Source organism: Orycteropus afer, unplaced genomic scaffold, assembly GCF_000298275.1.
Source record: "Orycteropus afer afer isolate SDZICR_OR568_19922 unplaced genomic scaffold, OryAfe1.0 scaffold00221, whole genome shotgun sequence".
Taxonomy (NCBI): Eukaryota; Metazoa; Chordata; class Mammalia; order Tubulidentata; family Orycteropodidae; genus Orycteropus; species Orycteropus afer.
This window is the reverse complement of record NW_006921808.1, coordinates 827,616-850,392: the sequence shown is the minus strand read 5'-3', so window position 1 is coordinate 850,392 and position 22,777 is coordinate 827,616. Positions and strand designations below refer to the sequence as shown.

The window sequence follows — 22,777 nt, the reverse complement described above, 5'->3', positions numbered from 1 at the left end:
GCAGCCCCTGCCATCCTCCTGCTGACCAGCCGGCGGACGCTATTCCTTCACACCCCCACCCCCACCCCATGCAGCACAGCATCCTCAAGTAGCAGCCTCAGAGCTGAGTGGCTCCACCTCTGCTGCTTCCACTCTGCTTCCACTCCAGACCCTACATCTTAGAGGACTGAAGAAAAGGCTTGTGAGGCAAGAGGGAAACTTGCATGCCTAGGCAGTTATTAGTGGCAGCTATCTTGACTCCTCATCTGGGTGAAGACAGAATAATGTCCCTCTGGGCTTGGAGACTTTAATTAATCATATTGCATGTGGTTAACACCTGGGCCCACAAAAAATGGACAAGGAGATGAGCTGGGCATAGTTCCTGGCTCAAGAAATGACATGTTCCTTTGATGGAGTCTTCTCAGCTGGGCTTTGCCATATGTCTGCTAGTCCCTCTTCTGTTATGAGATAATGGGATTGAGGCCATTTGTAGAAGACAGAGTAGGGGAGGACATCATACCCATGTTGACTTTGTTTCTTCTTCATGATCCCCTCCATCATCCCTGAGGTTCGGGAGGACACCCTGTTTGAGAGACATGTTTTCTTCTTGTTCCCACTCTAACTGCTCTGACAGGTGGACAAACAAAAGCCTCAGAGAGAAATATCCAACCACTAATTTTCCTGATTAGAGAGTCTTTCCAGCTTTGCTCAATTACAGTAAAGAAGCATAATTTGAGAAGGAAATACAGATCCTAACAGGAACAGTCCCCCATATTTGAGCCCCCAGGATACTCAGCTGGCATTGGGCAGGGGTTCCCTGGGAATGTTGGGATAGTCATGGCCCATAGGCCCGTCCGGCCTACCCCCCCCCACCTTCTGTCTCCCTCGTATACCTCCTATGACCAAGCAGCTCAGGAATAATAGCCTTCTCCACAATCATCTCCATATTCCAAGTTTGAAATGCTCATTCTGGGGATCTATCTAGTCCAATGGATTGGTGCAGGTTCTTTGTTCTGAATTGCAATAAAGTAATAGAGTTAACTGAGTCCTCTTTGGTGAAATGTCATTGATCTCATCTGTGCCATTATTAACCAGAGAAGTAAGCAGTTGGTTTGGGCACACATTCAGCCCAGCTGGTGTCCATGAAAATGACTACCCAATTAGTGGATGAGCCATGCTCCTGGGTTACAATGCCTTCCTGACCTCAATTCCCTTGCAATGTTACTTTGGGCTGGAGTAGGAGAGGTCAGACATAAATTCATTTTAGGCACTGTGGAGCAGAAGGACAGGAACCTGTTGAACAGCCAAGAGCTAAATTAGCTCCAGTATCTGAATTTTCTGCACAAACTACACTTCTGTTGCCAAAAAGAAATGATCTTCAGGAATCGTCACAGTCCAGTAACAGACATCTAGGCCAGGCCTATGCCCACAGCAGCTCAGTAAAAATCAGGTGGAGGTAGCATGGACCCTGAAGCCCTCAGAGGCCCTGGAGACTGCACCTCTATGTTTTATGGAGGAAAGAAGCCTCCCCCACACACCACCATGTCAAGGGAAGTATATGTGGCATGCAGCCACCAGGGTCAAGTGCTGGATGGGGTCAAGGACAAAACAGACAATCATAGACAGTTGACTCAAAAATCCCACAGCAGAGAAACGGGCTTACTATCAAAGGGAAGTTCTTGGATGATGCCTGGGAGCAAGGTGGGGCAAACACCCCAATTTTGTCCAAATTTACTAACTCCTCCTGAGCTGCCTTGGAACTGAAAGCACAATGCTAAGATGTTGGCTTCTGTTGGGAATAAGACAGGGAACAGGAATTTAAAGAAATCTTATGAGTCCTTTCACTGCACAGTGAAGGATCCCCTTGAATTATTTTTTATGCAAATCTGAGCAGGGAAGCATTCGCACTTTCGTAAAGTGAGGTCATTCTGCCCCACTTATTATTTCTGTCTTTCCATCTGCCAAACCATTAAAGCACCCTGTGGCAGAGATTGTACTGCAGAGTTGACAAAAAGCTTCATGTCCAGACCTTTCCCACTTTGTGACCTTATGGCAGTTTCCTGATAACCCCTCCTCACAATCCCAATGTGTCCCCAGGTCTTGGTCCATATACACTGCAGGCCATCTTCTGGCCCACAGCAGTTTTGATCCTGGTACTCTCCAGTGTTTGTCTCCAACCTGATCTTCCATTGGCTTATCTCCAGGTCACTGCATCTGCCTTTTCACCCCCTCTACTTTGGATATCTGATTAGCAATGAAACTGTACTCATGATTTCCACTATGTTATCCCTCTGACATGCTGCCCATATTGGAAAATAGCAATTCTGTCCTTCCTATTTCTCAGACTAATTTTGACTCCTGACTTTCATTTCCCAGTCCAATCTATCAGCACATCCTTTGGTTCTAACTTTTAGATATATCCAGAACCCAGTCCTTCTCTCTGCCGTAGTGCTCTTCCCTGTCCATTCTACCACCATCTCATGCCTGGGTCACTTCCATAACCACCTCCTCTGGCCTTCCATTGCCCTCCTGTTTTTGTCCGTCCAGTAAGCCTGGTCTGTCCCCTGCTCCTTAGGTCATATAGATCATGTCAGTCCTCTGCCCCAAACTTTCCAATGACTTGGAGGGTGTCATTCAGTAAAAACCAAAATAATTACACTGGTTCCTAGGAAAACACCATTTGCCCCCTTCTACATGTCTCACTTTGTCTTTCACCACTGCCTCCCCTCACTGCCCACTCAATTGAAGCCACATTGATCTTTTTGCTGCACTTTAAACATACCAACCACTCTCCCACCTTGGAGAGAGCTGTATTCCAAGAACATGGTAAGCAAGATGGCTGCATATCACTCCTCTGCTCAGATGTCCCCTTTCCAGTGAGGCATTTTAACTACCCTATAGGCATAGTGCCTCAAGCATTTGACTGCTAACCAGAAGGCTGGTGGATCAAACCCGCCAGCCACTCCTCGGAAGGAACACTGAGCAATCTACTTCTGTAGAGATACCCCCTCGGAAACCCAAGGAGGGATTGCTATGAAACTAACTCGACAGCAGTGAGAGTTTGAGTTTGATAGGGAATATCAGCCCCTTTCCTAGCCCTACACTCTACCCCTTACTCTGCTTTTCTCTTCTTAAAATGGATCACATCTGAAATACTATAGATTTATTGTGTCTTCTCTTTGGAAAGTAAACTCCATGAAAGCAAATACTGTATTTTTACAGCTGTGTGCTAGTTCCTAGGTACCTAGGTGGCACAAATGGTTTGTACTCAGCTTCTTACATAAAAGTTGGTGATTCAAATCCACCCAGTGGCACCATGAAAGAAAAGCATGGTGATCTACTTCTGTAAGATTACAGCCATTGAAAACCCTATGGAGTTCAGTTCTATAATGACACATATGAGGTGCAATGAGTCAGAACAGACTGACTTTTTTGTTGTTGTTTTTCCTATGCTAGCTCCTAGAATCATATCTGGTCCATAGTAGGCACCTGAAAAATATTTGCTGAGTGGTTAAATTAATAAATGAGACTAAAACAAGACATGGCTGAGGAGGATTAGGGCTGTTAAAAACAATATTTGACATTTAATTTTAAAACAAATTAAATACAGTTAAGTTAGAAGAGACCAGAGATGCAAATACATGGCCCCCTCCACCCGGGCTGCATTCTTGGGGCTCCTCACCTCCAGCACCACTTTTCTAGGGCAGGGCTTGTGATGAGGAGCAGGGGACAGACCAGGCTTAGAAAAAAAAAAAAAAAAAAACAGTCATGGGCCCAGTTCTGATTCATAACATACTCATTCCGAACAAAGATGAAGGTTGCAGTCCATCAAGGTGGTAATTATAAATAAATATACATGCAGCTAAAAGATGATAATAGGGGAAAATAACTGAACTAGCATCTGAAAAAAAAAAAAAGTTATTATTATTTTTTTTAAAAGGAATGTCTCATTTTGTTGTTTATTATCAATAGCCTGGAAATGAGCCCTGCATTTTTGACTAAGAAGGTTGCCTAAGGCCAACCAAGCTGTCCAGGCATTCAGGGCTGGTTCCACTGTGCTTGAGGTCTCAGGGGCCCTGAGCACAGACTCGTGCATCAGTGGCTGCCTGCACCCCTTTCCTCCCTACTCTCCCCACCACTTGTTTAATTACAGGGGGCCTATTCCAAAGCAGCTGTGAGAGGTGTGAGAAGTCAGGAAAATGTCCTACAAGGGACGTGGGTCTCAGGGCCTGATCCCCATCAGATGACTTCATGAATATTATGGGAAATGAAATGCATTTTTAATAGGAGCCAGTGCTGTGTTTGAAGGTGGTATCTGCTGACCTGAGTTCCACCCACCCAGGAGTGTGCTCTGAACAGCTTGCAGACCTATCTTGTGAGCTTAAATAGAGGGGGAGCTGTTAAGGAGTTAAAAATTAACACTGCTTCAGTAGGGTCCTTCCCTTTTTCTTCACTTGGAAGGAAAATTGTGCTTGCAACTTTCAAGAACATGAGCTCAATGGTCACCATCCCTAATGAGAAACCTGGGACCAGAAGAAGGGGGAGCCCAGGGGATGGTGAGTTTGGTGGTGGGGCTTGGGCATCAGTCACCTAGGTCATTGCTTCTTCTCTGAGGGCAAGGGGACAAGGAGCTGGGGAGGAAGTGGGCTTGCTCTAGATGCCCCCCTTGCAGGGAGAAGTGGCTTTATTTTCTTCACAGTTTGTGTTTTAAACAATAATTTCCAAAGCAGTGTGCTCAGGTCTCCTTTCCTCTAGTGTCCAAATGAATGCTGCCCTCTCTCCCTAAACCCTACTGCTAACCAAGGAAAAGGCGGTAGCTGTGGGACCCTCCCCCACCACCCTTTTCTTCAGGCTTCTCACCTGGGCCTGGTCTCCTCCCCTTTGGGTGGGCAAGGACTATCAGAGCCTGGGGGGCAGGGAGGCAGTGTTGTGGACAGTGAGTCATGTGATTTCTTAGTCCAGGTCCTGTCAGTGCCTGTGCTGGCTCTGGTACCCACCTCCTCTCTGGTGCTGGAGGAGAAGGCTGGGGAACATGGGGTCAGAGGAAGGGCTGCTGTTCCCACTCCAGCCTGAGGAATATGGAGCCTGTTGCCAGGCATAAGCCCTCATCCAGAGCCTGTTGGGATCCAGGCAGCCCATTCTGTAAACATGAACCAAAGGAAAACCAGGAGGTATGTCTGCTTTGGAAGCAGCCCTTGGTAAGGGGAATGAGGTGGGAGTGGGTATCCATTTTGCCCAGTGGCTGCTCTGCTGTCTTCAGAGTTCCCTGACTGAGGTCCAGTGTGGCCACTGGGCCTGCAGCAGGAAGCAAGGAGGGCCAGGTGTGCCCATCCCTCAGTTCCCATCATTTGTGTGGGAGCTGCAGCAGCATCGTTGGTAGGCTGTGAGGGCAAGGCCTCTTCAGAGACTGCTGGGATGCCCATGTGGGCTGGCCTGGTTGGCGTGCAGGTAGGCTTCTCTTGGGCCCTTGGTCATGTTGGATGGAAGAGAACAACAGGTCTGGAGTTTCTGTGCTTTAAGTTATCTGTCCTTCATCCTGGCATTAGGCTGGGCCCTCTCTGGAGCCCCCAACTTACAAAGGAGGGTGATGGTGTTTCCTTAGGAATTAGCCTTGGAGGGACCATCAACCATGGGAGAGGGTTGGCAGGCCAAGAACAGGGCCTGAGAAGGAGGCTCCTGTGGAGGGAGAGGAGGGTTGGTAAGAGCCATGAGGCCACAGGAGCAGGGATGAGGAATGGCCATGCAGGCCAAGCCCCTGACCACAGGTCACCAGGAGCACTACGGAACCAACCCCCAGGATGTTCTGAGGCACTTCACTGAGGTCTCAGGGGCCTCAGAAGGGCTTTCTCAGGGTCCCAGTTAGGGTGGGAAGCATTCTAAATGGAATTGGCAAAGGTGAGTTTTGCATTCAGGGAACAAAATAGAGTGACAGCTTATGGTCCGCTGAGGGGAGGATTATTATAAATGTAATTCAGAAACTTGTTCACTCCAGGGGCAGAGGGAGAGATGCATGTCTTACTGTTAGAGTTCCTACTCCAGTTTGACATAACCTAGAATAGAAAGTTAGAAGTACGGGGTGCTCTCAAGAGGCAGGTTGAGATAATAGAAAAAGTTCATAGAAAAATCCTGGCTTTATGAATTGTTCGATGTGTCTTAGACAAGTCAAGTCATTTAATTTCTCTGGACACCTTTACCTCTACAATGCAGATAGAGGTACATTCTGGCCTACTTCAAGTTTAGAAAAAAAAAAAAAATAGCAACATTTACATAGGACTTGTTATGTGGTGATGACTAACCTCAGTGTCCCCAACAACCCATTTTACAGATGAGGAAACTGTGACCCAGAAAATTTAAGTCAATAAAGATCAAAGTGACAGGACTGGGATCTCAGGTAACACATGGGCATGATTTATAAGGTGAAAAACTCTGTGTAAATGGTCCTTATTCCAACAATAGGATCCAAGGCAGGAATTCAAAGGGGAAGAGGCAGATTTAGGCAGGTACGACCTGGGGGAGTTACAGTTTCAGTAGAGGTTCCTTGGGATTACCAGAATCATAGTAATAATGGTAATAAGTTGCTGAGAGGTGGTGTTTAGAAGGTGTCTGGGGGCAGAAGGACCTGGCTGTATACGAGAAAGTCAGCACCTGCTGAGTTTCAGAGGCACCGGCAGACAGGAAGCCTTCAGCTGGCCTCTCTCTTACCCTGCTTTGCCCCACCCTCCCACAATTGATGGGCCATCAGGAAAGCCTCTAGGAGGTTGGTGCTGAGTCCTATAGCTGTCTCTGTTTCTCTTGCTGGTTCACCCTGCCCTCATCTCCTCATACCTGTCCCCGTGGTCAAATCTCCACACTGGGATCCGTGAAGCCTTTCTTCCCCTCATTCACCAGCACTGGCTTCTCTGTCCGTGTGTGCCATACCAGGATCTGTGTCCAGAGACATAGCAAAGTGGGTGGGCCTTGGCTACTGCCTGTCCCTCTCTCCCTCTCACACAAAGCATTTCTCCACTCCAGCCCCCAGCCTTTGTTCTGTCAAGTTTTCTTGTTCTTTATTTCTGCTGACTCCCTCATTCCTGTTATTTGCCATGGGATACATTCAGAATATCTGCTGGAACCATGAAATCTGCAGCTATAGAACACAGACAAACAGGTCCCAAGATTTCTTCCCCTGGGTTTCTTGATGATTTCTCTAGAGAGAGAGAGATTCTTCAGGAATCTTCACCTCAGCCAAGTAATAGCCCTGGCCCTAGTCCGAGAAGTCCCAAGTAAAAGGTGTTTGTGTGTGTGTGCATGCACACGCATGCATGCACATGTAGGTGTGTGTGTGTGTTTCTTTGGCAAGGAGTTGAGGAGCATGACTATTTTGAGGGGGGAGATGAGGTCCTTGGTTATAACTCACCAAACACTGGCTCCTCCCATCTCCACATCTGATTTTCTTATGGCTGCCATAAGAAAATTTCAGGAAGGTATGTCTCTAGGGTGGTGTCATGATTGAAATGTGTTCCCCAAAAAAATATGTGTCAAGTTGGCTGGGCCTTGATTCTCAGTGGTTTGGTAGTTATGCAATGATGTCATTTGGCAATGATATAATGATGTATAGGAGCTCTGGTGGTGTAGTGCCTAAGGTATCTGACTGCTAAGCAGAAGGCTGGTGGTTCAAACCCACCAGCCACTCCTTGTAAGGAAGAGGGGGCAATCTACTTCTGTAGTGATAATGCCTTGGAAACCCAAGGAGGGGTTGCTATGGGCCAAAATCAACTCGACAGAATATTACAACACAACAACATAGTGATATGATCATCCTACATAATGTGATCTGATGTGATCAGTCAGTTGTAAGGAGAACTTTGGAGGGGTGGAATCCAACACCCTTACTTAGGTTACAGCCCTGACCTGATGTAAGGAGGTTTGGCCCATGTCACTTTGTATCCTACAAGAACTAAAAGAAGAGAGAAGCTAACAAAGAAGTACTGCAGTACCAACAAGAAGGAAGAGCTGAGGGCAGAGCAAGTCCTTTGGCCTGGGGTCCCTGTGCTGAGAACTTCCTAGGGGAGGGTTCATGCTAAGACACATGGAGATCTCCAAGGGATGCTGGACCTATAGATGGTAAAAGAAGACAAGGACCTTCTCCCAGAGTTGACAGAGAAAACTTTCAATTAGAGCTGGCACCTTGAATTTGGACTTACAGTTTCCTAAACCGTGAGAGAATAAATTTCTGTTTTTTAAAGCCATCCATTTGTGCTATTTCTGTTATAATAGTATTAGATAATGAAGGCAGCTTGTTCTTATTTCCCAGGCCATTCTGAGGCCTTATTTCTTCCTCCATTATCTATAAGCAAGGAGCTCAGGCGATGTAGTGGTTAAGGCATTTGGCTGCTAACCATACATCATTTGGTAGTTTAAACCCACCAGCTACTCTGTGGAAGAAAGATGAGGCAGTCTGCTTCTGTAAAGACTTACAGCCTTGGAAACCCAATGGGGGTCACTATGAGTCAGAATTGACTTGATGGCAAGTTTGGTTTTTGCTTTATCAATAAGCAGGGTTTGATGGGCTTGGACATACTTGTATTATGATGACCAATTATGCTGAGGAGCCTACCTACCTTGGTACAGTTGGCTGCCTTGGGCTCTAGGTCACTGAGGGTGACAAGTTCTCGGAGAAGGCTGCTTTCCTGGTAGCCTCCTTTAACACCCCGCAGTTTGAAGTAGGCCTGATTTCGCTGAAGAATGAGCCGTAGATTGACGGCAAATCCAGCCATGTCTATGGCAAATGGTCGGTGGGGATCGAACACTGTCTTCCAGCCAACCACCTTCCCTGCTCCATTCACCCGAGGTGCCTCAAATCGGAGACCACCAACGAAGGCAACTGGCCACACAGACACCTTTCTGGTGCTTCGCATCTACAAATGAAAGCATATGCTGGTCAGGTGAGCCCCACCCCCATCGCAGTGAAATTTGCTAGGTATCTGATTGTGTCTCTGCCTACAGACTCCATCTACTTGCGAAGAACTGCCCCAAGCTGCACAGGTCCAGTGGGCCTCCTCTTTTCCACACAGCCCTACTGCCCAATCATTCCGTTTGCTTCCAACCCTCTCACCATTTAGAACCTGAGTGACTCTTCTGCCTCACCTCTGGCTACCATGCCCATAAACCAGAAGGAAGCCCAAACTGTTGTTCCACAAGAGGTTTCCGATAGACTTAGGAGTTTCAGATATTAATTTCTTCCCTAAGGAGTTGGAGTTGCTATCATTGCAGTAAACTTTACTCCATCCCTTCCTTTCTCTACCATCTGCATTCCAAGCATGGCAACCTTCCTTTCCCTGGTGTCTGTTTACCCACACCCACAATGTTCCACCCAGAGCACAATCCCAAACCTCCAACTTCCCCGCGCCATAGGCCCCTGCATCGGTGCCATGAAACCTCTGGTCATTCCTTCAATGTTCTTGCCTGGTTGTCTGCCCCCACACCACCCTCAGCCTTTGCCCCACCTCTTCAAAGAGCTCCAGACTGTAGGTGTTGTCATCGTCTGCGAAGTATACCACGCCAGGTTGGCTGAAGTTGCGGGGGAAGGTCTCGCGCAGCCAACGCAGAGCCAAGTTGCGCTGCATGGTGCCACGGGGAATGCGAGGGTCACGGGCATCGCCTCGCAGCTTGTAGTTGCGGGGCGTCTCCACGTGCAGATGTGTGTAGTTGAGGCCTGTGTCACGCAGCAGGCGAGCTGTCAGCGTCGTGCGCCGGGGTGCGTCCTCCACCACCAGCCAGTGCAGGTTGGGAACGTGTAGCAGCGTGTTGGCCATGCGAGTCAGCTCAGCCTTTTGCACTGGACGGCTGTAGGTGGGCGTGACCACATGGATGGTGGGAAGCGTGTCCGACCACGGCGGGGGCCGTGTGTACACATACTCAGTCCGGACCACCTCCACAATGTCACGGTCAGACATGCAGTACTCCCTGGGATCCGAGCCTGGCGCAATGTGCCTGGCATCATTCCCGTCATCTGCGTGAATGGGAAAGCAGCACAGTGTAGAGAAGGGAGTGCTAGACCTAGGTTCTGACCCACCCAGATACATAAAGGGAGACCTCCCTTCCTGACAGCCCTCTCCCCCTTGTTCTTGGACACATGCCAACAGGCTTTGACTCCAGCTTTAAGTGTCTGGGGTTGAGATCCATAGCCCTGGAGTTCTGGGGATTTTCCAAGTTCTGACTCTGAACACAGAATGGCCTCTTCCCTCTCCTCACTCTTGATAGCCCTGTAACTATTTGAATGAAGCTGACTCCATCCTTAGTTCCTAAATATATGGGATTTATACATGTCAAAGTGTCCAGACCCTCACCAGCCTCACACTCTCCTAATGGTCTGAAGCCCACTGTGCTGCTCTGCACAGGTTCTGGCCAGTGTAGAGCAATGGGACTGCCACTCTTTTCAAGTTAGCAGCTGTCAGGCCCATCATGTGGGGTTGAGTTTATGTGGTTGCAGCATACTTGCTGCAAGTGCTCCCCATATTTCTTCACAACCTCTCTCGTTAAGCAGAGTCATTCTCATCTGGCCTTATGTCTTTGAGGAGCTCTGGTGGCGTAGTGCCTAAGGCATTTGACTGCTGAACAGATGGTTGGTTGTTCAAACCCACTAGTCATTCCACATAGAAGGAAGACTGGGTAATCTACATTGGTAAAGATTTACCACCTTGGAAACCCAAAGGGGCTCACTATGAGTTAGATCTACTCAATGGCAGTGAGTTTGGTTTTGATATTGCCATATTTTTAGATTTAACTAGTGCTTTTATTCTAGTGAATTTTGCCCATAGAATTCAGGATACAGTTTTCATTGGCCAATTCTTTGAAAATTGGATGGCCTTTTCCTTCTTCTTAGTCTGAAAGCTCTACTGAAATCTGTCTGCCATGGATGACCCTGCTGGTATTTGAAATACCATTGGCATAGCTTCTATCCTCACAACAACATCCAAGTCACCACAGTACAAAAAACTGACAGATGAGTGGTGGTCTGAAATTCACCAAACATGCAATCAATATGTATTATTACTGGTGATTGGAATGTGAAAGTTGGAAGCAAAGAGGAATCATCACTAGTTGGAAAATATGCCCTTCATGATAGAAATGACACTGGAGATCACATGATAGAATTTTGCAAGACCAAAGTCTTATTCATTGCAAATACCTTTTATCACATCAATGGTTCCTATACACATGGACCTCATGGGATAAAATACATAGGAATCAGATCAACTACATCTATGGAACATGGAGTTGAAAAGCACATTATCTTCAGCCAAAACAAGGCCAGGAGCTGACTGTTGAACAGTTGCCCATATGCAAGTTCAACTTGATGCTGAAGACAATTAAAACAAGTCCACAAGAGCCAAAATATGACCTTGAATATATCTCTCCTGAATTTAGTGACCATCTAAAGAATAAATTTGATGCATTGAATATGAATGACCAAAAACCAGAAAAATTACGGAATGACATCAAGAACATCATCCATGAGGAAAGCAAGAGGTCATTAAAAAGATGAGAAAGGAAGAAAAGACCAAAATGGATGTCAGAAGAAACTCTGAAATTTGCTCTTGGACAGAGAGTAGCTAAAAAAAAAAAAAAAAAAAAGGAAGAAATGACAAGATAAAAGAGCTGAACAGAAGATTTCAAAGAGCGGCTCAAGAAGACAGTCAGTTATTACAAGGAAATTTGCAAAGCCCTGGAGTTAGAAAACCAAAAGGGAAGAACATGCTCAGGATTTCTCAAGCTGAAAGAAATGAAGAAAAACTTCAAGCCTCTAGTTGCAATACTGAAAGATTCGATGGCCAAAATATTGAATGATGCAGGAAATATCAAAAGAAGATGGAAGGAATACACAGTCACTGTACCAAAAAGAATTGGTCAATGTTCATCTACATCAGGAGGTGGCATATGACCAAAAAGGAAGAAATCAAACCTGCACTGTAGGAATTGGAGAAAAACAAAGCTCCAGGAATTGACAGAATACTCTGAGACGTTTCAACAACTGGATGCCATGCTGGAGTCACTTACTTCACTATGCCAAGAAATTTGGAAGACAGTTTCCTGGCCGACTGATTGGAAGAGATCCATATTTGTACTCATTCCAAAGAAAGGTGATCTAAAAGAATGGGGAAATTATTGAACAATATCATTAATATCACATGCAAGTAAAATTTTGCTGAAGATAATTCAAAAATGGTTACAGGAGTATATTGATAGGGAATTTCCAGAAATGCAAGCTGGATTCAGAATAAGACATAGGATGAGGGATATCATTGCTGATGTCAGACAGATCTTGGCTGAAAGCAAAGAATACCAGAAAGATGTTTACTTGTGTTTTATTGACTTTGCAAAAGCATTTGACTGTGTGGAACATAGTCAAACATAACAAATTGAGAAGAATGGGAATTCCAGAACATTTAATTATGCTCATGAGGAACTTGTCCATAGACCTGGAGGCAGTTGTTCCAAAAGAACAAGGGGGTACTGGATGGTTTAAAATCAGGAAAGATGTGCATCAGGGTTGTATCCTTTCACAATACTAATTCAATCTGTATGCTGAGCAAATAATCTGAGAATCTGGACTATATGAAGAAGAATGTGGCATCAGGATTGGAGGAAGACTCATTAACAACTTGTGAAGTGCAGATGACACAACTTAGCTTGCTGGAAGTGAGGGTGACTTGAAGCACTTACTGATGAAGATTAAATAGTACAGTCTTCAGTATGGATTACACCTCAATGTCAAGAAAATGAAAATCCTCACCACTGGACCAATAAGCAGCATCATAATAAATGGAGAAAATATTGAAGTTCTCAAAGATTTCATATAAGTTGGATCCACAGTCAACACCAATGGAAGCCACAGTCAAGAAATCAGACATTGTATTGCACTGGGCAAATTTGCTGCAAAAGACCTCTTTAAAGAGGTGAAGAGCAAAGATTTCTCTTTGAAAACTAAGGTGGGTATAACCCAAGCCATGGGGTTTTTAATTGCCTCATATGTATATGAAAATTGGACAGTGAATAAGGAAGACTGAAGAAACATTGCTGCTTTTGAGTTGTGGAGTTCCCAAAGAATATGGAAAATATCTTGGACTGCCAGAAGAATTAACAAATCTGTCCTGGAAGAAGTGCAGCCGGAATGCTCTTTGGAAGTGAGAATGGCCAGATTTTGTCTCACCTACTTTGTTCATGTTGTCAGAAGGGACCATTCCCTGGAGAAGGAAGGATATCATGCTTGGTAAAGTGAAGGGCCAGTGGAAAAGGGGAGGATCCTCAATGAGATGGATTGACACAGTGGCTGCAATGATGGGATCGAATATAGGATTGTGAGGCTGGCATGACCAAGCAGTGTTGTGTTCTGTTGTACTTAAGAGTACCGTGAGTCAGAGGTGACTCGATGGCACCTAACAACAACAACAACCAAACCAAAACAAAACTCACTGCCATCGAGTTGATCCTGACTTATAACAACCCCTCCATGGGTTTCCAAGGCAGTATCTCTGTGGACATAGATTGCCCAGTCTTCCTTCTGAAGAGTGGCTGGTGGGTTGGAACCAGCAGTCTTCTGGTTAGCAGTCAAATGCCCTAGGCACTACACCACCAGAGCTCCTAAAATCAGAAGGGGTGGGTCATGTGGACAACTGATCTAGCCATTTCAGACCCACAACAACAGCATTCAGGATGATTTTGAATCTTGGTTTTAGCTATTATTGCATTTTGGTGTAAACGAAAGGATAGGGTGGAGACCTATTTTAGCTCTGCTGCTGGTTTTATGTTACTCTCCTAGTCTGCACTTTTATTTCTCCATCTGGGAGCCTACCTGAACCTAGATTTCCCAGCATCCAATCACTATTCATCTGTCTTCACCCCACAGCTATTATAGAAGATCTTGTCTTATAGAAACTCAGCTTTGAGGGAGCGACAGAGACACATTACTCTTTGAAGTCAGCCTGGAGAAGGTTTAACTGCTACAACATTTTTCCTTGCATTCTGGACATTTTCCTCATTGATAAACTTAGTAGTCCTATCCAGAAAGGAAACCAGGGCCACTAGTATTCTTGTTTTTAAAGTCCCCTTTGTATCCAAGTGACTTTATTCTGTTTGAAGACTCAGGCACAACCCAAATGTGATCCTCACTATTATCACACTATCTCAGCTACATATTATCAGGCTTTGGAATCCAAATGCCTAAACTCAGATTCTGGTTCTGTCACTTACTGACACTATGATTTTAAGAAAATTACTTTACTTTTGGTGCCTCAATTTTGGAAGCTGTGAAATGAAGCTAATCATCGCATCTAGTTTATAGTTACTATGTAGATTAATGGGCTCAGAACATTGCCTGTCCAGTTACTTTCATTTTTTCATCTATAGAATGATGACAATAGCCAGAAGTACCTGATGATTTCATTCAGGGGCAGAGGCTCTAAAGGCCCAGCAGTGGGTGGGGGCTCAGCCACCTATAGCTGGGCTTTGTCTCCCTGAGGCTAAAGCCATCCTGGAGGGAAGCAAGATGTGCCATTTAACTGTGGGAGAAGCACAGTGAGCATAGTGGTTCTTGGACACCAGCTGTGTCAGCATCAGTTGAGGTGACAGGTGATACGTAGACTCCCAGGCCCTTCCCTAGGTCCACTGTCTCTCCCTGAGAAAGGCCCTTAGTTCCATATTCTATCAAGTGTCCCAGGTAAGAAGATGCAGGTTTCTATGTGGGAATGGCTACCCTAAGTACTGAGACTGTGCACAAGAGGAGGTGATACTAAAGACTAAGGAATTGGAGCCCAGACTGGATGAGGGGCAGATGGAAGGTCTGAGTTGTAGGGAGCCTGTGTGTGCAGAGGGAGAGGCAACTTGGTGGGCTCAGAGCCAGGAGAGGCCACAATTCTACCCTTAGTTCTTTGTGGTCTCTGTAGGGCTTTTCCTTTCTCCAGGCATGTTTTCACTAAGTAGGATTGGTATATTGTTTTCTCCTCCTTTCTTTCTTGTTTTAAGAAAGGAGGAGAAAACAATATACTGTCCTTGAAAGTTTTTAGAATGTAATACAAACCAGGTATCTTGTCCATCCATCCTTCCTTTCTGTGTCTGTGGTGTGTGTGTGTGTCTGTGACTGTGTCTGTGTCTATATGTGGAAGCTTTCATTGGAGTCTTAAAGGGAGCAGAGATCTTAAATTGTTGTTGTTGTTATAGGGCTAAGATCATTGGCCTGGATGACCCTTGCAGTTCTCCTAACTACTTACTGGGTAAAAATGAAAGTGCCTGCAATGTCAGGTGCCATTGTTCTCATCACAGAAGCCTCTATGGATGGGTAGCAGAGCTTACCCTTGTGCACAGTAAGTAAGGGTGCAATGGTGCTCTGGTGCCAGACAGTGATGAGCAGCGTCCAGGGTAGCACGATGAGGATGATCGCTAGGATGTCCCGTCTCTTCGGCATCTCCAAGGCTGGCTGAGCCCACAGCTCCTCATTACCTGAGTGGTGGCAAGGTCAGGAGAGGGGTAGCAGCAGGGTTGGTGGCAGCACAGGGGAGAAAAGAAAAGGAATGGTCCAGGCTGGCCAGGCAAAGAGAGGACAGAGAAGCCGAAATGTTGGCTAGCAGATCTTACCCTCACTCACAACCCACCCATTGCGGAAGCAGGTTTGGAGAGTCTGGCCTGGCTGGAGTCTGCGGAGAGGTGGCTGTCAAGGGCAAGGTCAGGAACCCTGGGACGTGGTTACCTGCAAGAGAGAGCAGAAAAGCATAGCCAGAGACCTGGACATGGGTGAGGGATGTGGAGAAAGCCTGGCTTGCACTGGGATACACAGGAGCGGGCTGTCACAAGATGACCTTGACAGGCCATCTCAAGGACCTATCTGTCTCCCTGCTGGGTTATCAAGCCTGCCTCACCATGGGGATGGCACAGGCACATTTATGACAGTCAGTGGATGGAGGGGCTAAGGACACACAACCTGCTGAACGTCATAATTCTGGCACTAATAAGATGTGTGACCTTGGACAAGTTACATCAAATTTCTGTGCCACAATTTCCTCATCTATAAAATGGGGTAACATTGGTACCTACTTCATAAAATAGTTCTCAGGAGTAGATGAGCTAATGTTTATGAATTCCTTGGACCCAGATTGGTTTTTCTAGAGCTTGAGTAAAGGGATCAGAGCTAGTGTGAGTCCTTTGAGGACAAAGAAGAGATGGTTTAGGAGTGAGTCCTGGGAGGAAACACGATGAGAATCCTGCTTAAACACTGCCAATAGGCAACTCTGATGGATGCTTTGTGTGGACCACATGTCAGACGCTGGGGTTGGGGGTCACCATGGGGAAGACCTAGCCTTGGAGGGGTTCCACATCATGTGTAAACATTATTTAAACCTAGCAGTGGAAGTAGGTCCCCAGATAGGTACCCTCTCTGTGAGGAACATGAGCCTCACTTGAATTTCCTCTGCAAGGGTATCTCCTGAGTTGTTCCTTCGTGTAAGATGGTAGGTGGAGCAACCATAAGGTATGGGCCACCTCTGATCACTACTATGAGTACTGTCACATTGTGCCCTCTTACTCCTTCCTTTTAAAGTGTCAAAGAGCAAAGATCACTTTGAAGACTAAGGTGCGTCTGACCCAAGCCATGATATTTTCAATAGCTTCAGTGTATGTGAGAGCTAGGCAATGAATAAGGAATACTGCAGAAGAATTGATGCATTTGAGTTTTGGTGTTGGCAAAAAAGTTGAATGTATCATGGACTGGTAGAAGAACAAACGATCTGTCTTGGAGGAAGTACAGCCAGAATGCTCCTTAGAAGTGAGAAAGACCAGACTTTGTCTCTCATACTTTGGTTGTGTTGTCAGAAGAGAGCAGTCCCTGGAGAAAGATATTATGCTTAGTACAGAAAAGGGTCAGTAAAAAAGGGGAAGACGTAATGAGATGGATTGATACAGTGTAATGGGCTCAAGTATGGCAACAATTGTGAGGAAGGTGCAGAATCAGGCAGTATCTCGTTCTGTTGTTCACCATGTTGCTGAGTCAGAACTGACTCAACAGTACCTGGCAACAATGACAACTCTTTCCTTCTACTTAGGTGCTGTGAGCTCTGTGTGAGAGGCAGATTGTGTGTGTGTGTGTTTGTGTGTATTGGGGAGGATGGCCCTGGACAGCCCTCCTGCCCTGAAGTGCTCACACTCCCGGTCCCAGCAGAGACCACATACCTGTCCATCCTGAATAGGGTGTTCTCCCATCCTTGGCAAAGAAGAATTTTGGACCTGCAGTATTAGAAACTGAGTACTTCCCTCTGGTTGTCTGGTCTTTTCTCCAAATTTTTCTGACACCTAGTGAACATATTAGGTATTGTATCCCTTGAAAAGAGCACTATAGTTTCTCTGGTCAGCCAGAATTCCCCCCTTACCATCAGAGGTCCCTTCTGTCTCCAGGGTGTCCTTGTGAAGATGGTGCACAGGACTGTCCAGATCACTGAAATGGTTGGAAAATGGGGCTAAATGTCAGCCTAGAGGTCAAACCCACAATGGGGCACACAGATCAAACAATGGAGTGGCCATGCAATGATGTATGTATATTTATTTGTGTGTCTATGTACATGGGTCTGTGTATATATGTATGTGTGTATATATATGTATGTGCATAGGTGTGTGCATGTACATGTATGTGTGTGATTGTGTCTGACTTGGGGACCATGGGACAGGAGAGCAATTTGGCTTATTTTACATATTGTGGGGAACTAGTTACCTGATTAAGTACACTCTTCTTTTTTGCCCCCTGTTTTGCTAAGACTAAGTTCTGAGGAAACCTCTGGCTGCTTTAGCTAGCAATGGCTCAGTAGGTTTACATGTACCTAGCACACTCAGAAAGGCCCCAGCTTCTTGGGTAGGAAAAGAGACCACTATGCAACATGCAGAGAGTTGCAAAGGAAAGAACACTAAGCCACATGTCTGGAGATGACTGTGTCTCTGAGCAAGTCACCTCTCCTCTGCCTTAGTTTTTCCTTCTTTGAAGTATAGCAGGGGTCTGGGCCAGATTATCTCCTAGTTTCCTTCCAGCTCTAAGTTAATGTAGAGATCAAGATCATGAGCTTTGAAGTCACACAGAGCTGTATCCAAAGCCTGGCTTTACTAATGATTGAGCTTAGGCAAGTTACTTAGCCATTATCCGCATCTGTAAAATGGGGACAATAGTGCCTTCCAATCAGGGATGCTGTGAAGGTGACAGCACGCAGCACAATGTCTGGCAATCAAAGGCAATTGCTATCAAATAAAGGGTAGGACCTCCCAAGCCCTAAGAGTAGAGTGCAGCTTCCAGGGCCACCTCAGTTGGGAACAGAGAAGAAGCCCACACAATTGAGATGCCTTGAGGCAGACTGTGGCTCACTGACCAAAACAAATAAGGAGATTAGAGTTTCTGTCCTTGGACACTATGAGGGGGGATTTAGGCAATTCTGGACTTGCCTTTCCAAACACCAAAAATTGGTCGGTTTGCTTTTTTGTTATTGTTGTGATGGTGACTGTTTAGCTTTCCTTCACCTGGGAATCTGTGTAGTGCTCTAGTCTTATATCCCACACAACCAGAGGATGTAAGAAGCTTGTGTAGGGAATAGGCCAACTATGGCTGATCATATAGGATGGTTGCAGCAAACCAGAAACTCTTCCACTAGAAACCTGCACATGCAGTGAGGTGCTGGATGGGAGCAGCTAGATCTTTTCTGATTTTGAGTCCTCATGAGAGTGTCCTGGATTTGTCTCAGGTAGGAATTAAGGCCTATTAATTTCCATTGCTGCTGCTTTAACTTCTCTACATGGCTATAGTGTATATGTGTATGCATATGAATGCATGTGTATACATATGCATGTGTGTGTGTAATCTTCTACAAATTCCTTTTTCATGGATACGTCAGGTGGCAGAGCTTGGCTCAGTGCCTCACACCAGAGTGTGATGAAAATGAGTGACCTCAAGCCACATCCTCCAGAATTAGTTCCCATTCCCAGCATCAGTGTCACTGGCAGGGCTGCACATGATTCTGAATGTACAGCCACATTCTGGTTGCACATGAATGTCCAGCCACATTCTGGTTGGGTGCTCTGAGGCCACGCTTGACAAAGGACAAGGAGGCTAGACCAGGCTGAGACTCTTTCCCATGTCTCAGGGATTCTGTAGAACATTCTCAAGACTCCTGAGTCTTTGAAGTTTTTGATTCCAGGATGGAGACAGCAAATGAAAAAAAAAGAAGAGCTTCAAACTAGTTGAGTACATAAAATTGAAGCTTGTTTGGGTGTACTTTCCTGATTTTATATTTTTTACTTCTGAGCACCATCTTTATCTCAAGCCTGAGACCTATATCTGCTCCTTGAATACTCCTAACAGCCTCATGAGGTAGGCAATGTTGTTATCCCTATTTTCCAGCTGAATTCCTTGAAGCCAGAGAGATTGAATGACTTGCCAAAGGTTAACAATTAGTAAATGATGGGGCCAGCATCAAATCTTGGCCATTTGTCTCTACACTGCCTTCAGGAGCACAGCATGAGAGGTCTCAGGCCCAGAGCCCCCAGACCTGGGCCAGTGGCAGATGGACCCAAGAATACAATGGACTGGAGGTGGCTCAGAGCCGCCCTCCTCTGTGAATGCTCTGGAGTCCTAGCATCCCCTGGGGGTTAGAGCCTGAAGGAGGGGCAGAAGAGGAGGGGAACAATGGAGGCAAGGGTGCAGGGGACAGTGGAGAGACAATTCTGATCTCATCTTGTCTTTTTGGTCAAAATAACTTGTGAAAAGAAAGGGAGAGAGAAAAAGGGAGAAAAGCTCTAAAAATAAAATTAGCAATAAACCCAGTTTGGCATTAATTACTCTGGAAGACATTATGACTTGTAAACGCCATAACTTTAATGGAGGCTATTATAAACATAGCAGCAAAATTGTGAAGCTAATTACCAGGTGGTTATTAAGGAGAACAGAGCCTGGCCTTGAAGAAAGCCGGCTGGCTAGCAGGGGGCAGATTAGTGGCAAGAAGGGGATGGTCAGGGCAGAGAGGCCTGGGGCAGGGAGGCTCGCTGCATCTGCCAGTGACCTGAGTCCAAGCTAGCTGGGCTAGGAGAAGAACTGTTGATTGCTCGTGGTGGGCAGCTCAGCCCTGCGACCTCTACCCAACCAGGCCCAGTATTTCTTCTGGGTGCTTATGGATGGAGGAGAAGCTTGACCACATTTGGGTAGGTTTCCCTTCATGTAATTTGGGGGTTGGGGCTGTACTGGGGAGAATGGGGTGTTTGAGGAATAGTCAGATTGAGGCAGCCAGAGGGGTTGAAGGAACCAGGCTTCATAGGTGAGGTGGAAGGGAGCATGTGCTTTTAGAGGAAAACCATGTAAGAACATGTGAGTGGGGTCAGGCTCAGGTCAGCTGTGATCAATACCTGCCCAGTGTACACTCATGCCTGTGGCAGACATCACCATCACTCTCACTGGTACTTCCCTCAACAGTGCAGACATGAGACCTTCCCTGCAGAAGTCTCAGAGAGCCTTTGGACAGAGACAAATGCTACATTGTGGATAGAATTCTTGAGGCTGGGGAGGGGGTTGTTGGCATTTGACTCAGGAAGAGGATGTGAGGAAGCAGAATGCTTCAGGGGATAGCTTCACAAAGAGCAGAGAAGGGCAACAGCCTGGAAGAAGTCCCAGGGTCAGCTCCCCTCAGGTACTCTCCTCCCTTCTCAACTTTTATTCCTCAAACATAGGAGCTGGATTGAATGGGTTCTAAGGAATTTCCATGTCTGCCACTTTAGCAACCCAAGGTTAAGGAAGTTAGGGCTCCATGAAGATAAAAGAGTGTCCTACCTGAGGAAAGTACGTGGTACATGATATGTGCATGGTGTTTCAGAGTGCATGTGCATGTGTGCACACATGTACGTGTGTGAGTGATAAAGTGAGGTTACAAATAAGGTCAGCCACTATCCAAGCCACTCATTATTTCTAGAAGAAAACAAAAGCCCTTTTACCCAGTGAGACTGTGGAAAATTTTGGGTTGTCAAAAAAAGTCTGTTGAAGGGAAGAGTCCTATAAAAATGATACATACATGTGATAAACATTTCAACTTAACACAAGTAATTTTGAGGAGCAAGTTGTTCAACAGATGATGTGTCTCCACTATTGAGCAATATGTGAAAATTTTCCTTTTGTCCAAACTATCACTTTTTATCACAAATTTTATCACAAATTATCACTCACTATCTCCAGCACTTCTAGCTATTGGATGTAAGCCCATGGCCTTTCCTTGGGCTGGGAATCTGCTGTCAGAAGCCCCACACTGACTCTTACATTAAGTACACCTGTGATATGATTTCTAGTTGTGATTTGTTTACAGTGATCCAAGTACTTAAGGACACTTGAGGAGCAATCTGAGCGTTCTAAAATGTTTATGACTTTCCTATCAGACTTCATCTAGTTTGGAGACCTCTTTTTCCAAACTCACGTTATAGAGTCTTTTAAGAGTGTTTAACTCAGTTTTCACAGAAACCACACATTTATTTCTTTTTAATTCATATTACAATGTCTTATGCACTATCACAGAATGATAATCACACACTGCCTGTGGTGAACAAATGAGGAAACAAGCATTGTCAACTCTTGTTGAGCACAGGGTTCAGAAGTAAGCCATAGTGCAAGTGCTCTGGAAAGAAGCCTGCCAGCATCCCATTACCCATACTTGCAACAGGCATCAACTAAGTGTTCTGCTGATGGAATGGAAGTTGTCAGTCAATTTACTGAGTCCATCAAGTAGAGGCTGGTTAAGAGAACTTTTACCATATGTATGGAGGAAAACAATGGCAGCTTTCATCATGGGGAGCCCCACCTGGGGCTGGCAGAAGTAGATGGAACATCCTAATGCAGGATGGTGACCATCTCACTGGTGGAGCCCAGGGAGGTGGGTGTGGGGAGGAGCAGAGATATGGTCATAGGAAGCATATGGAAGGAGACAGAGGGTGAGAACATTTTAATTAAATAGAGTAGCTAGTCAAGGCTCTGGCTTCCCCTTCAGTCTCAGGAAAGGCCCCTGCCAGAGAGGGAGGCATTGTCTTTGTTCCAGACATCCACAGGAGCTCTGATGGGATCAAGGGATTAGTATTGATTCTGCTGCCACTGCTTAGGAAAAGCCCAATGCCAGAGTTAATCAGTTCCAGCCCAGTCAATCCATACTTCATTAACCCAGGTCTATCCCCCTACCACCTCTGGCTGCCGCCCCCACCTAGCTCTGGCTTCTAGCCACCAGGGCTTCTGCCTTCCAGCCCCGACACAGTTCCTTATTGAATTAGCTCTCTTGCTGAAGGGTAGGACATAGACCTCACTACTCACTAAGCCCAGAGCACAAGAGCTGGGAGTGGAAGAACTGGCTCTTCTCAGGCTCCTCCCCTGCACAATATAACCCAGGGTGGCCAGATTCCACTTAGAAGAGAAATGTGGGATTCAAGGGGCATTTGTTGGTTAGAATTGGAAACCTTCTTAGTAATGTTGTTGTTGTTGTTGTTGGCTACTGTTGGATTGGTCCCTACTCATGGTGGCCCCATTCAAAATAAAACAGAACACTGCCAGGTCCTGCACCATCCCCACGATCAGTTGTGATTGGATTGTTATGATCCATGGGGTTTTCACTGGTTGATTTTCGGAAGTAGATCACCAGGCCTTTTTCCTAGTCCGTCTTAGTCTAGAAGCTCTGCTGAAACCTGTTTAGCATTTTCACAACATGCAAGCCTTCACTGATGGGTGGTGGGTCTCCCATATGGAAGGCAAGAATTGTACCACTGAACCACTACCCCT

The 22,777-nt window shown here is 45.9% G+C and overlaps 1 protein-coding gene across 1 annotated transcript; it reads right to left on the bottom strand.

Annotated features, from left to right (window-relative positions):
* Positions 1 to 6,816: 6,816 nt before the first annotated feature.
* Positions 6,817 to 15,451, bottom strand: B3GAT1 (beta-1,3-glucuronyltransferase 1). Its single transcript, XM_007948725.2, has 4 exons — positions 15,310 to 15,451; positions 9,465 to 9,970; positions 8,580 to 8,876; positions 6,817 to 6,903 (listed from the first exon to the last, which is right to left on the bottom strand). The coding sequence occupies exons 1-4, from the start codon at positions 15,419 to 15,421 to the stop codon at positions 6,817 to 6,819; spliced, it is 1,002 nt and encodes a 333-aa protein (XP_007946916.1). The 5' UTR covers positions 15,422 to 15,451.
* Between the last annotated feature and the right edge of the window lie 7,326 nt (positions 15,452 to 22,777).

Coding starts and splice junctions, on each gene's coding strand:
- B3GAT1 (XM_007948725.2), bottom strand. CDS start 15,421: ATGCCGAAGAGACGGGACATCCTAGCGATCATCCTCATCGTGCTACCC. Junction 9,971..15,309: donor CTTACTTACTGTGCACAAGG/GTAAGCTCTGCT, acceptor CCATTCACGCAG/ATGACGGGAATGATGCCAGG. Junction 8,877..9,464: donor GTCTGGAGCTCTTTGAAGAG/GTGGGGCAAAGG, acceptor TTTCATTTGTAG/ATGCGAAGCACCAGAAAGGT.